The sequence below is a fragment of the Aedes albopictus genome, chromosome 2, assembly GCF_035046485.1.
Source record: "Aedes albopictus strain Foshan chromosome 2, AalbF5, whole genome shotgun sequence".
NCBI lineage: Eukaryota > Metazoa > Arthropoda > Insecta > Diptera > Culicidae > Aedes > Aedes albopictus.
In genome coordinates, this window is record NC_085137.1 from 313,443,844 (window position 1) to 313,458,523 (window position 14,680).

The 14,680-nt window shown below is 39.7% G+C and overlaps 1 protein-coding gene across 1 annotated transcript; it reads left to right on the forward strand.

Annotated features, from left to right (window-relative positions):
- Window positions 1-5,506: 5,506 nt before the first annotated feature.
- LOC134286680 (uncharacterized) lies at window positions 5,507-14,408 on the forward strand. Its single transcript, XM_062848331.1, has 3 exons — window positions 5,507-5,520; window positions 12,230-13,460; window positions 13,560-14,408. The coding sequence occupies exons 1-3, from the start codon at window positions 5,507-5,509 to the stop codon at window positions 14,406-14,408; spliced, it is 2,094 nt and encodes a 697-aa protein (XP_062704315.1).
- The last annotated feature ends 272 nt before the right edge of the window (window positions 14,409-14,680 follow it).

Here is a 14,680-nt window from a genome sequence, read left to right on the forward strand (position 1 = left end):
TTAACAAAACTCACAGCTTCTGTAGTAAGGCAGCTTTTGACAAAACTAATTTCTATTAGAGGAATTGAAAGATATATCAGAGAATAATTCAAAACAGCAAAGAAATAAATGAGTAATTCTGAAAAGGGAATGGGATTACTTTTGACCAGTTGAAACGCTGATTCGAGCACTTTGGAAACCCTTTTCAAGTATCGGCTGCGCCATCAACACTTCAGCATGATCTATCCGTATCAACACCGAAGCTCCATCAGTGCAGGAGTAAACAGGGCCCCGGGGCCTGTCTTTTTCAATAATTAAAATATTTAGTGGAAAATAAACGCTATTTTGGTGATGATATAGTTATTAAATAACAAGTTGCATAAATAAGGTACACCGGGGCAAGTTGAAACGGGTGGGGCAAGATGAAACAGCGGGTTAACGTGATGTTTTCTGATGATGACAAACAGTTCGACCACCATAACACATAGTTTTTGATTCAAAAAATCTTTTAGCGAAGGAAAAATTTCAAAATTGTATTGAGATCTATTTTAAAACTTCGTGTTTCATCTTGCCCCACCTGTTTCATCTTGCCCCGGTGTACCTTATGATTTTTTCGGCAAGAGTCGTACATTTACCCAACGGAGTAGGCAAGACAACGTTTGCCGGGGACAGATAGTTTCTGTATAAATTCCTGAGAAAATCCCTGAAGCCGTGTTTTCATGCGTTTTTCATCAATTTGTCGTATATCGGCTGCTGTGAAACTCTGTGGTTCAGATGGTTTTGTAATGGAAGTGTATGAATGATAATTGCAATTCGTCGGTACGGTGGAATTTGAAAAAAGAACAAGAAGAAGAAACACTTGAAGAATTATTGGTGAAAAGTGCAATTTGGTTGGTTTGGATCGATGATGCAACACGAAGGCTTTTGGAATAATCAATTTGCGCATAGGATGCAATGTAGTAGTGCTGATGCAGTAAGAAAAAGTCGTCATTTTCGTGAATCATTTCGGTGTGCAATACAAATGTTAGCATGTCAAAATGGGTGCAACCAGAAAAGTGTCACTGTGTCGAAAGTTATTTTCATCAGCTATCGGCTTACTGCGTGAAGTTTGTGTACAGAAGAAACCCATATGCTTTGGTTTGAAAATTTTGTGAACAATTCACTAGCCGAAGTTTTTTTTCTCTGTCGGTCACCGTGGCCCTGCGGAATTGGGCTCCCGTCGTCCAAAATGAAGCCGCAGCTGTCAGCAATGGAAGCAATGTGAAAAAACGACGGATGATGCGACGCTGCCACCGGTTAAGCAGGAATAATCGTGATTGCATATGAATCTGCGTGATTACGTTTACAACAAACACTTTGAGGAATCTCAATTCAATGGAAGAACGCTGTAGACATTCCATGTGATTTTTCGGTGAGTTAGTTCCTGTATGAATTATTAGGGGAGACTGGAGAGACTTGATCCCTTTTTCTTAATTCACCGGAAACTTTAAGAAAAAAACAAAAAACTAGATCCGATTTCCATACAAAATGACAGGTGAACATCTATTGCAAGTTAATACACAACAGAATGCCTTTAAATTATTATTAAAGTTTTCAAAACTGTGTTTTTATGGAGGCATGTCTTATGATGTATTTTTCAAAAATGGGTGACATTTGATCCCCCTTTGAACACATGGTTTATTTAGAGGGAAAATAATTCCAGAGTCTTCCTATTCATTTTCTTTTCGAGTTTTCTTGTATTTTCGATGAATTTGGAGTGTTTGAAATTGTAAGATTTCCTTAAATTTTTAAGGATATGCCGTATTTTCAAAATGGGGAGACTTGATCCCCCTTTTGTTGGTTTGTACTAAAGTTATAATTATCTAATACATTTTATCGTTGAATAGACTAGAATTCCAAGTAAATAGAGGCTTCCGAATTTTATTTTTCACATGTATAATGTGTGTGTAATCCTCGAGGGATCAAGTCTCCCCATGTCACTGTTGTGTATACTAAGCTGAATTCATTAAAATATGTTAAAAACAGCCTTATTTGGATAAATAAGTTTGAAAGTATTTTATTTAAACTATGTGCTGTGAAATTTTGACACGATTTGGTTCAATTTTCACAAAGTTATTGAGATTTTTCGGAATCGCCTAAAAGATTTCTGAAGGACTGAAAACAAACCATCAGCCGTTAAAAAATAATGCAATGTACAATCAAAATCACTTGTAGCCAAAACATAGTCGTTTGTCCATAGTAGTTTTGGAAATAATATGCTAGAAGAAAAATGTTTTTGATTCCGTGCAAATAGGGGGGGAACAAGTCTCCCCAGGGATCAAGTCTCCTCAGTCTCCCCTACATATATAAAATTTCATAATAATCCAATCGCATAACTTCCCTGGCCAAGTTCGCAGGGGTTGACGGTATTAAAGTGAAGGAGTTTCATTTTTATTATTGTAATGTTGTGTTCTTTAGTGAAACATATCACCTTTTTAACACTTTAATGCGCCTCCAACGGTTCATCACGAACCGGCTGCTGCAGATGGAGTATGGCTGATCATATGCATCAGACATGCTCGATAAACACGGAGGAACCGCTGGGGCTTAGTAGAGTCTATTCCCAAGCAACAGTTCAAAGTCAATTGCATTTGAGAAGGTTTTAATGATCGTTGCAAATCCTAATAAAGGTATTATAGGATTTGTGATAGGTTTTGGAACCTTTTACAGCCAGCTGACTTCAAAATGTTGTTTGAGCTTTCTTTTCCACGTTCCTCGGTTGATTTTGATTAGTAATTCATTAATGTCATAGTCGCTTTTTCGAGTTTTTACAATGTTACTTGATCATATTTTCTTTAAATAAAGCAATTAAAATCAACCGAAGAATTAATAGTGAGAAGGAGATTTGCAGCACTTAATTGTGCTGATAGATTCGAAGCTAACGTGCGAACACTTAAGCGCATTGTTGACGTCAATGCGTTCGACGTGACATTTTTGACAAAAAACTGACTGCGTTTTATTAGCTGAACAACGTTACTTGTGTATAGGTTGACATTTCTAGGCCACGCTTGAGAAAATGACAAGTTTATCAAGGTAGGACCGATAGGATAATTCTGTAACAAATTTTGAAAACGACGTATAATCAATGCTACTCCATTGATTATACGTCGTTTTCAAAATTTGTTACTGAATTGAACGAATTTGAATTTTTTTCATAGTATTTGTAGGGGGATGAATACGTAATAGTTGACAAGCAATCTATATTATTTTAACCCTTATGTGGCCGACAGGGTACCCGGGTACCCAACGCCTATTTGAAAAGCACGGTGTAGAAAAAAGCAAAAAGTTTGTCGGACACACAACGGTTAAAATTATATTGCAAGCAACTGACCAACTTGGCGAATTGTTGTTTATCTCTCAGATGGTATTATGACACCAACAGAAAAATATCAGAAGTTCATTTACATGTTTCTGTGGGTTTTGGACCGATGACAATTTAAGGACACAAGAAATGAACACAGAGAAATAGAAAACAGTTAGCGTAATCAAGAAAACAATTTGACGCAGGATCGACTATATTTTAACATATGGAGTTCGACTTATTCGATGATAAAAAAAACTGACTTAACGAGGAGAAAAACATGTTGAACCATACCACAACATCAAACAAGAAGACAAATACAAACCGTGTGACCAGAACACTACATAGGCAAATCCTGACTGACTGACCAATTGAAAATTTTCCAATCTTCTACCGTAACTTTCTGAGTCAGTTTGCAACAGTATCTTACCGTCAACCCCCGTTGGTTTGACCTCATCTCATCTGAACACTTTTTAATTTGACCCCCTCTAATCTGCACATCGTTCAAACAACAAAAACGGTTACCATCAGTGATTTTTTCGATGTCCACAGGGTTACTAGAAGTTCAAATTAAAAAACGAACCCCGTTGGTTTGCATAAGATGTCGTTCAAACCAACAGGGGTAGACGGTAATGGATGTCATTTGCCGCGTACGTCTGGCAAACTGCTTCTGAAAGATTACGTACTCTTTTCTATCTTCAGTTCTAGTGTAGAGGTTTCAACTCTATTCAGAGTGAAGCTAGAAACCTAGCAAAAAAAAATCCAATCGCATAACTTAATCATACTGAATTCCTAACAATTCCTTTACCAAAATTTCATCTCTTTTCTATTTACGAGAGCGTCGGTGAGTTACTGGCATCTCGATAAATAGATATCATCCCTTCCCTACTACCCCTTCCCATTCGTGTTTCTTATCGTTTCAGAGAGCGGTCAATGGCGCTTAAGCCTATAGGCTTTTTAGCCAGGACGCAGTGTAAATGCCTGTGCCCCATCCCGGAATCAAAAAGGTCATAAACAATTAGAATAGGAGTATCAAAGTTTTAACATGACAACTTTCAGTATGCAATCTACGAATTACTCCGTTACCACGCAACGCAACAAGTCATACATTTACCCAGTGAGGCTTACCGATTTTTACAGCACGAGTCGTATATTTATCCAACGAGGCTTACCGAGTTGGATAATTGCAACGAGTGCTGTAAAAATCGAGTTCTGCACCGAGTTGCGTCCAACGTTTTTTGCAATTTCATAAATTACTACTTGAGGATAGTTTTAAACAAAACTTGATCATCAAACAGCACACTGATATTTAAGGACAGACTTGTTGGAATCCCAAAATGGCCGCCACAATGGCCGACTTTGGCACCTACTCACGATTTCGACGGCACAAATCTCTTCGTAAACAAAACCAGCGCACCTGATCTTCATATTTCAAGCTTATTACAAGTGAGCAAGAACAGAATAATAAAATGCACTGTTTAGAATGCCAAAAAGTTCCTCATCCAGAAAGAACACCATATGTTCACAGAAGGGAATTTATTGTTGAAAATGAGGTGAACCACTTGGTGCACCGTTCATTACCCAGAGCGGATTTCTAGATAGGCTCGTGCAACAATCATTCGGGGTAATGGAATTCGAGGTAATGTAATACAGGGAAGTGTCCTAAAACCTTCGTATGGCATAAACTGTGCTCAATAATTTGGAAGTCTACCACTTTTTTATCACGGATTTTTTTCAGTAAGTAAGAGATAAAAACTCAATCATTTTGGGCATATTTTACTAAATATTTGTGCATTAATCGCCTCACCTATATGGACAAAGCGAGCATGCATGTCTAAAGGCAAGGCGGTAGCAAATACAATTTCCCAATTTTATCTGTAATCCACATGCCCAAAACCAACAAATATAACTCGACAGGCTCTGCAAGGTGCAACAAATACACAATCATTCATCTCAAGATCCGCCTAATTCTACTTTTTAAACAATTTGGCTGTCTCACGCTAGGCTGGTTATACGAACTTACAAATGAATCCAAAAACCCACATGTGAATCCAGCCCTCACAGCCTAATGGTAGGATACGAATGATGGATAGCTCTAGGGAATTGTTAGCTTCTCAGGCGATCGCAGTCTTAAGGATTCTTCATTCTCAGTGGAACAGAAAAAAAGTACCCCTTCCCGCCGTAAGGATGGAGTGCGAGATGTTTGTGTTACTTTTAGCACGTCCAGGTATCGAATCTAACACGAGAAATCATGCTGTGATGCCCCGTCAATGATGAAAAGTTGGTCTTTTTTTTCACCGCGGCTGTACGGGATTCGTATGGCTGCCAACGCGTTATTGATCCGGACATGCAACGTTTGGCCGGTGGTGATCAGATCGCAGGAATTTTCGCTGCAAGTTCTATTCGGAGAACAAGATTCGTGATGATTCTAATTAGAGGGTAAGTGTGCTACAAAACAAACTTCCAGAGATTTTTCAAAAAAGTTCCAGGAGGCTTACCGGGCCATGGGGCAATTGCACCACTAACTGCATTGTGGCAAGCAAGACGAACATCACCAGCCAGCAGCCAAACAGGGGCTCTGGCAATAAAGAAGTTGCACTTTAGATAAACGAGCCGACTGTGAGCGCACAGCCCTGGCTGAGAGCCGCAAACGCCTGACTGGGTAAATATTTACCGAGTGATTAATATTTAATAATTTCTCATTTTAATTTTAAATTATAGGCTTCCAAGCGTGTGAGCCAAACTTTACGACATTCGCCAATTTGCCACGCATTTTTTCTTCGTACCTGTTGCACTGTACAGCCAGTACTTGAACATGGCAAAGGCGGTCCTTCGGTCACTGCAGGACGTTTCTTTGTTGCTTTGGCAAATAGGTGGAAATTTATCCTGCCAGGAGAGGAATTTGCCAAATTTGGTATGAGAAAATGTGTTTTTATAGTGGACACAAAAAGAAAAGCAGAATAATCGTACACCGTTGTTGTCGTCCGGTGGACGCGCAAAATTACATTGGTGATGACAAAATCTCTGGTGTTGCTGCAACCAACCACGGCAACGCCAGAGAAAAAAGGACACCGCAAAATTAGATTTATCAAACTGGTGAAGCCGTGGCATGGTCAGACAAACTTGCGTTACTGTCGCGTGATACCATGTCCCGAAAAGAACGCGATGACAAACACGTTCATTTAAATACTTTATAAGGTTTTACGTATTTATTTGAGGTGTTTTGTTAAATTAGTTATTAGGGCGGGGCAGGCCAAGATGGGTCAGTGCCATTTTCGAACGCATTTCTTATGCTTTGATTATGTTTATTATTTTATGAGATGACCAGCATGAATCCACAAAAGTGAAGGGTATTTATGGAAAAATGATTCACTCTCATTGGACATATTTTTTGCCATTTTTCGTAAGCGATACATTCCATATAAATGACCGCGGGGCAAGATGGGTATCTTTCAGTTTTAAGCTTATTTTTGAAGCATTTAAAAGTGAATTATTTTTAATTACAAGACTATCTTATTACTCACTCCTAGCAAGCGAAATGAGCGTCTAAAATTTTAACATTAAAATTAAGTTTTTTTTTTGTGAAAACATTGGTTTTCAAGTCGTCTTATGTTCACTAAAATCGTAAACTCTCTAATTTCTCAAATAAATTATTAAAATGTTTACTAGTAGCTATTATTTATTCAATATGAATATGGAGCATAAAGGAATATAAACAAAATCGTATATATTGCCGTTTTACCGCTGAGAAAATATTAATTACTTAAAAGGAGACCCATCTTGCCTTGTACTTTATTAGGGGGGTTAGGGGCATAATGGACACCCTAAGCAAATGAGTACGTTAAGCGTGTATAACAGAGAAAAACTTAACATTTTATCAGTTGGCTTACAACTTTAACTTGTTACCTACGTATTTCAATCATTTACAGCAGGTAGAATGCCTTTATTGTAAAGAAATAATTAATTATGAACTGTTTTTAGGGCTGGCAGGAAAGGTACGGGGCGAAATGGACACCCTTACCTTACCGGTCAGGCTAAGGCCTGAGTGGCCACTGCTGTACCTAGTAGCCGTCTCCATTCTACTCGGCCCATGGCTGTGTGTCTCCAGTACAGCACTCTGCGAAGGGTCTGTACTCTGTAGAGCGTTCTCCACCTGATCGACCTATCTAGATCGCGGCGCACCACGTCTTCTTGTACCGGTGGTCGGATGACTCTCGAAAACCATTTTAGTCGGGTTGCTATCCGACACCCTGGCATTCACGTACCAATGTGTGAACCCTTTGCCAATCATATCCCACCAACACTCCGTCATCCGCAATTTGTGCAGACACAGAGGTATATTCGTTCTGATGTGGATACAAACGATATCATCACTTCCTGCCCCTTCCCCACATTGACCAGCAACCTGACGTGGCATGCCTAAAATAGAAAATTGCCAACATTCATACACTGAAGAGTCCTCGGCAGTGATAACCAAAACTATGTCAAGTTGTCAGAAAACGCATGGGAAGGCCTGACGATTAGTGGCAGTGACTCTTGGACAAAAATATGAGTTCAACAGAGCTAAAATCAAGAATCATCGAATGTTGTTAAATTCATGGTATGGTATATTAAATACAAGAGTACTATTTTTTTTAAGAAAGGGAGAGATGTAGTAGGCTGAGATCACAATTGCTATAGGGCACTGTTTTGATTTTGTATGGGATTTTGACATATCCTGGCCTTGTTGTTTACAAAATCTCAATAAGAGCGAAAGAGAGGGAGAGAATTTCGTGCAGAGCCCTATTATAGTAGAATAATCTAGAAATCAGGAAATAAACGACATTGTGAATATAGCAAACAACCGAACTACACGCTCTTCTACACCTTGAGCATTATTTCATACGGATAATATTGTAGACTTCCTTATCATCCATCAAATGAACTTGTACGAGATTTGGTGTTCCGATCAATTTTGGAAGATAACCCCAAGCAGCGTTTAAGCTACAACTCAAGAAACTACCAATTACCATTTCTGAATCGTTTGCGTGAATGTTCAGTGTGAGCTGCTTAAGATACTCCTCGGAATTACATGTGATTAGTCTTAAGCAGCCGTAAAGTTTCGTTCGAAACTTTGTGTGAACTTTGTGGAATTTAAAAGTGTATTTTGTCAAAGGGAACAAAACTTTTGGTTACTTGGTTAGGAGCCATAGACAAGGATAATTATCCATAATAGGCTATCACACTGCTCGGGACTTACACATATTGTAAAATGATACTTTTCCTCCTCGCCTCCCAATGCAATGCCTGCACCAGCGCGATAACTACGGCCATTCCCGGTCCCAGCAGGGTCAGTTTTGCATATTTCTCTGGCTGTGGCATGCAGCCTGTGTGTATCACGTAATTGTCTATCTGCATCAGATACCACCGCTGAAAAACACGCGTGACGATTGGATTCGCAGATTGCGCCAGGTCGAGGCTCAGACCTGCTCGCTTTCCGCGCCAAAGAATCGATTTCATGTAGCAGCAGGACGACAAAAAAAATGATCGAGTGACCGCCCTAAAGTGAGACAAAACGTGTCGGTTTCGCTGCCTCGTATGCTGTCGTCGCGGACACATTTTATATCGGATGCGCGATCCACACACGCGCGCTTCCGACCGAGCCAAGATAGGGCAATGCCTCGCGAAATTACGACGCTGATGGGATGCTAATGAAAAAGGAGAACAAATTCACTTTTGCGGGCCGTCGTTGTCGTGCTCCCGATCGGACGACGAAGTCCTTTGCCCGGCCGTTCCGCTGACTGCCCTTTTCTCTGTCACTTTCAAGAGCTTTGGTACGGTGCATACCAGTGAAGTAGTCACGAGTGGACGTTCAGAATTAGGATCCAAAACAGCCTAGTTTAACTAAAATAAGGCATTTTGTTTCGTTTATTCCATTGATTCTATTGATTATATTGATTCTATTGATTCTATTGATTCTGTTGATTCTATTGATTCTGTTGATTCTACTGATTCTATTGATTCTATTGATTCTATTGATTCTATTGATTCTATTGATTCTATTGATTCTATTGATTCTATTGATTCTATTGATTCTATTGATTCTATTGATTCTATTGATTCTATTGATTCTATTGATTCTATTGATTCTATTGATTCTATTGATTCTATTGATTCTATTGATTCTATTGATTCTATTGATTCTATTGATTCTATTGATTCTATTGATTCAATTGATTCTATTGATTCTCTCTCTCTTCTTGGCGTAACGTCCTCACTGGGACAAAGCCTGCTTCTCAGCTTAGTGTTCAATGAGCACTTCCACAGTTTTTAACTGAGAGCTTCCTCTGCCAATGACCATTTTGCATGCGTATATCGTGTGGCAGGCACGAAGATACTCTATGCCCAAGGAAGTCAAGGAAATTTCCTTTACGAAAAGATCCTGGACCGACCGGGAATCGAACCCGTCACCCTCAGCATGGTCATGCTGAATACCCGTGCGTTTACCGCCTCGGATATATGGGCCTATTGATTCTATTGATTCTATTGATTCTATTGATTCTATTGATTCTATTGATTCTATTGATTCTATTGATTCTATTGATTCTATTGATTCTATTGATTCTATTGATTCTATTGATTCTATTGATTCTATTGATTCTATTGATTCTATTGATTCTATTGATTCTATTGATTCTATTGATTCTATTGATTCTATTGATTCTATTGATTCTATTGATTCTATTGATTCTATTGATTCTATTGATTCTATTGATTCTATTGATTCTATTGATTCTATTGATTCTATTGATTCTATTGATTCTATTGATTCTATTGATTCTATTGATTCACATTTTGCCTATTAAATCTATGTATTTTATTTTTTCTATTTATTTTGTTAATTTTATTTATGTTTTATTTTTTTTTGTATATGTACTGTGTAAAATCGTCAAATCATTTCAGTTTCACTGTCTGACTACACTACTGATGTCTACCTAAAACAAATAACCAAGACTTGCAGAAAATAATGAAAAGTTATGTAGATGCATAATTGGTCGTTCGTCTTCTTTGAGTCAGAATTCGAGGATGTGCCCTTTGCCATTGAAAAAAAAACGCGCATCCTCCGATAGTTGATTAATATCTAACCATGTTGGCCATATTTTGTCTTCTTCGTTGGACATCCATTGAACCATTTTTCTACAACGAAAGCATCACACGAGTAAATTTAATGTATTTACACAACTAACTCGAACCTGTGTCGGCGCGCCGAGTCTGGTCCTGGTGCCAAAATGCACTCGACAAAAAAAAAAAACAAGTGCGGAAATTTGCATAATAACATAGTGCGCAGGGCAACAGGCGCACGGTTCGGTGATACTTTAGGGGCCCAGAAAAGAATGCCATCCTTGTCGCTGGATGAATTCAAATGATACATCAGGTCAGGCAAGTATTTGAATTACACTCCCGTCGGAAATACCCGTACCGAAGCACCAAAACAAGGAGCACCTACCTGGCAATTATTCGATGCGATTCGAAGACGTTTAAATAAGATTAAATTGGAGATTTGACCAATTGTAGGCTGTTATTATGGAAGGCACTCAAGAAGCACGTTCTGAGACACGTATCAAGTGTTGGAAAATTGCTACCGAATAGGAGGCAATCAGTGAAGTACTAGATTGAAAGTAGTGAGCTGGATTTTTGTATGGTGAGATGTTCAATTCTCCATTTCTGCAATGAAATGGTGCAAACAGCGTGGGTATTATGATTTCTTGACTAATTTGATGCTGTTTGAGCAAAAGTTTGAGTAACTGTGTTGTTGAAGTTGCATGAAATAAATAATACAACAACAAAGTTACCCAAACTTTTGCTCAAACAGCATCAAATTAGCCAAGAAATCATATAACCCACGCTGTTTGCACCAATTCATTGCAAAAATGGAGAATTGAACATCTCACCATACAAAAATCCAGCTCACTACTTTCAATCTAGTACTTCACTGATTGCCTCCTATTGTGGCTGTGGATTTCATTTCGATTCGGAACGAATCGATTTTTTCAGAATCAACATATGGAAGTGGACTCAGCTGAAATTGAATTACAACAACACAAAGCTTTAGGCTATACATTTGGAAAACCATGCAACGTCGTGAGCTAGTTATGATGAAATTTTGCGTTTAAGTGTTTTCAAATTGCGAAAACAACTGCTTTTTGATCGAGCTAGATTGGCAGTGGAAATTTGCCAAGAGCGTTTGCTGTTGTTTCCGTTGAAAGTTGTTTATCTGCAGCACATGCACCTGTAGGATAATAAATTTGTTTTGAATCTTGTGAACTCTGATTGCCGGAATCTCCAAACATTTGATTGTATCAATAATACATTGTAGCAAGTCAAAATAAGATTATCTAAATTAACCCTTCAGGACACGCACTGTTGTAAAAAGTACAACACTACAAAAAAAAAACATCGCTCTTTGTATACAGCGCAAGCGCGGTGCAGTTTTGGCATGGAACAAGCGCGTCCTGGAAGGTTAAATCAATTTGAAGAAACTATACTTTGGGCTGCGAAATAGTGAGTCGACATTATCGACAATGAGTTTGCAACATAGCTGTTGTCTTCACAAGTTTCAACTTCATGCTTCCACGCATCCATCGATGACAAAAAACTCCAGTAAAGAGTCGCGTGTTTAGCTGGTAGTAGTACAGCCTGGGCAATGTTGTCCTTCTGACTCACGCTAGATTGAGGAACTACATCTCGAGCGTCTGTTCACCAAGCCACACCTAAACACCGTCTGTTCTAGCAACAGACAATTGTAGAGCAAGTATGAAATGCTCCTCCACCGGAAGATATTCCCAATGTGGCACCCCCACCTATAAAAGCACGCACCCCACCTATAAAAGCACGCACAACAAAAAGCAAGTTCCAACGAATCATTGACAGATCCCGCAACGAACCCAATGAGCTTCCATCGCTCAATGATCAAGCCGTCCTCAATGCAACCACCAAGGAGATCCCACCTCAGACTCTTACTCTGCTGAGCCTGGGACCGAAGTTCTCTATACCCTATTCAGACGTCTCCGAGCTTCCCCTATTTCATGTATTGACAGGGATAGAAGCAATAATAAAACAAAACCCGGACAAGCAAACTCGGGACAACAACCGTTGTCAGATTGTCAATCGAATACAGAACTTCCTCAATCGATCCAGCATTCCATCGAACAACAATTCGACATCCAGATTTTGCAGCTCAGCCGTTAGGACTACACGGCGTTTCCTTGCAGACAATCCAGACATCTGCATTGTTCGGTCCGACAAAGGGAACAAAACGGTCATTATGGAGCTCGATGACTACGACCGGAAAATAAAGCAGCTGGTGGATGATGAGAACACCTACGAAAAGTTGAATAGGGATCCAACTGGCAGCATCGAATCCAAGAACAATCAATTCGTCAAGAGGCTGATGGATCTAAAGCTCATCGATGCACAACAGGCATACCGGTTCAAAAGTAATACGGCTATTTGTCCCCGTATTTACGGTTTACCGAAGGCGCATAAGCCGGAGCTTTCTCTGCGACCAGTAGTGCCGAACATAACAAGCCCAACTTATCAACTCTCCAAATATGTTAGCAACATCATCCAGGCAGCCACCAACTGTGAGTACAACATTCGTGACTCATTCACGTTTGCAGCTGAAATCAAGCACTTGAAGGTTCCTGAAGATCACGTCATAGTCTCGTTCGACGTGATTTCTCTCTTTACAAACGTCCCGAAAGAACTGATTCTCCGGGCCATTAGAGAAGATTGGGACCGTATCAAGGAACACACACAGATCAATATGTATCTCTTCCTTGAAATCGTGAATTTCTGTTTGGACAACAGTTATTTTATGTTTCGTTCCCAAATATACTCGCAAAAATTCGGCACAGCTACTATGGGAAGCCCGCTATCGCCAATACTGGCAGATATAGTGCTTAACAAACTGATAACAACAGTCGTACAGAGCCTAGATTTCGTAATACTGTTCCTTAAGAAATACGTGGATGACTTTTTCATCGTTCTACCCAGAGACAAAGTCCAAGCCACACTAGAAGCATTCAACAACTACAACGAACGCCTACAATTTACCGTGGAGGAAGAAAACAACGGCCGCCTCCCTTTCCTCGACATACTGGTTATCAGAAATGATGACCAAACATTGTCGACCGAATGATACAGCAAGCCAATTTCGTCGGGCAGGTTGCTCAACTACCTTTCGTTCCATCCCATCCAGCAAAAGGTCAACGTCGTCGCCAACTTCATAAAACGTGTAATAGGGTTAACATCCACCCCCAACGTAGACCAAATCAAACGAGTAGTACACGCACAGCTTCGACGCAACAACTATCCCCCGTCATTGATAAATCGATTACTCTATCGATCTTTCGGTTCGAACAGTCTAACTCGAGTTGAGCCTGAAATAGAAGACCACATTGGCATTGATTGCTACGTAGCGCTTCCGTACATTCCGCAGCTGAGTGAATCAATCGCCAAATGCCTGAAAAAAGACTATCCTCGTATCAAAATTGCCAATCAGAATGCTAAGACTGCCAAGACTGTTTACACTAAAGTTAAAGATCCAGTCGAATCAATGCTACAACACAATGTGATCTATAACATCCCCTGCCAGAACTGTGATAGATGTTATATAGGCATGACGTCCAATAAACTGAAAACCAGACTCAGTGGACACAAGTCGAATATAAACAAGCTCAACAGACTATTGGAACAAGGATACACAAACAATGATGGAGCAGTGGTTAATATTAGTAACAAAACAGCATTGGTAGATCACTGTATAAAATACAAACACCAATTTGGATTGGATCAAACCAAGATTATCGATCGTTCGCTTGCAGCATCTCGTCTTCCAATGCTAGAATGCCTCCACATCCAGAACACACCATCAACAGTCAACTACAGGACCGACACAGAAGGAATAAGTGCAATATACACCGGTTTACTCCAAACGATAGCAACAACATCCAGAAGCAGAATCAAAACAAACACCCCACCACCCTCAACGTCAACCCCTCCAATAGCCCGGATCAACCAACAACAATCCACTACAAGCCCACAATAGGGGAACAAAGCCCAAAATGCCAAGATGGGGTAAAATGGCCCAACTCACAAAATCATTCCTGAATGGGACTTGATCATTGATGTAGGTGAATGGTGTCAAGATATGTTTGCATCGAACATTCCTCTAGAAGCTAGGCCACCAAACCCACGAAAAATCTTTTGATTTCCCAATGAAAATTAGCAACTTCCGGTTTTTCGTGCTTGCAATTAAGGTTTTTTGGTGATTTTATTACCAGCCAAGTGTTTCCAACGAGATTGAGGCACAAATGGAGA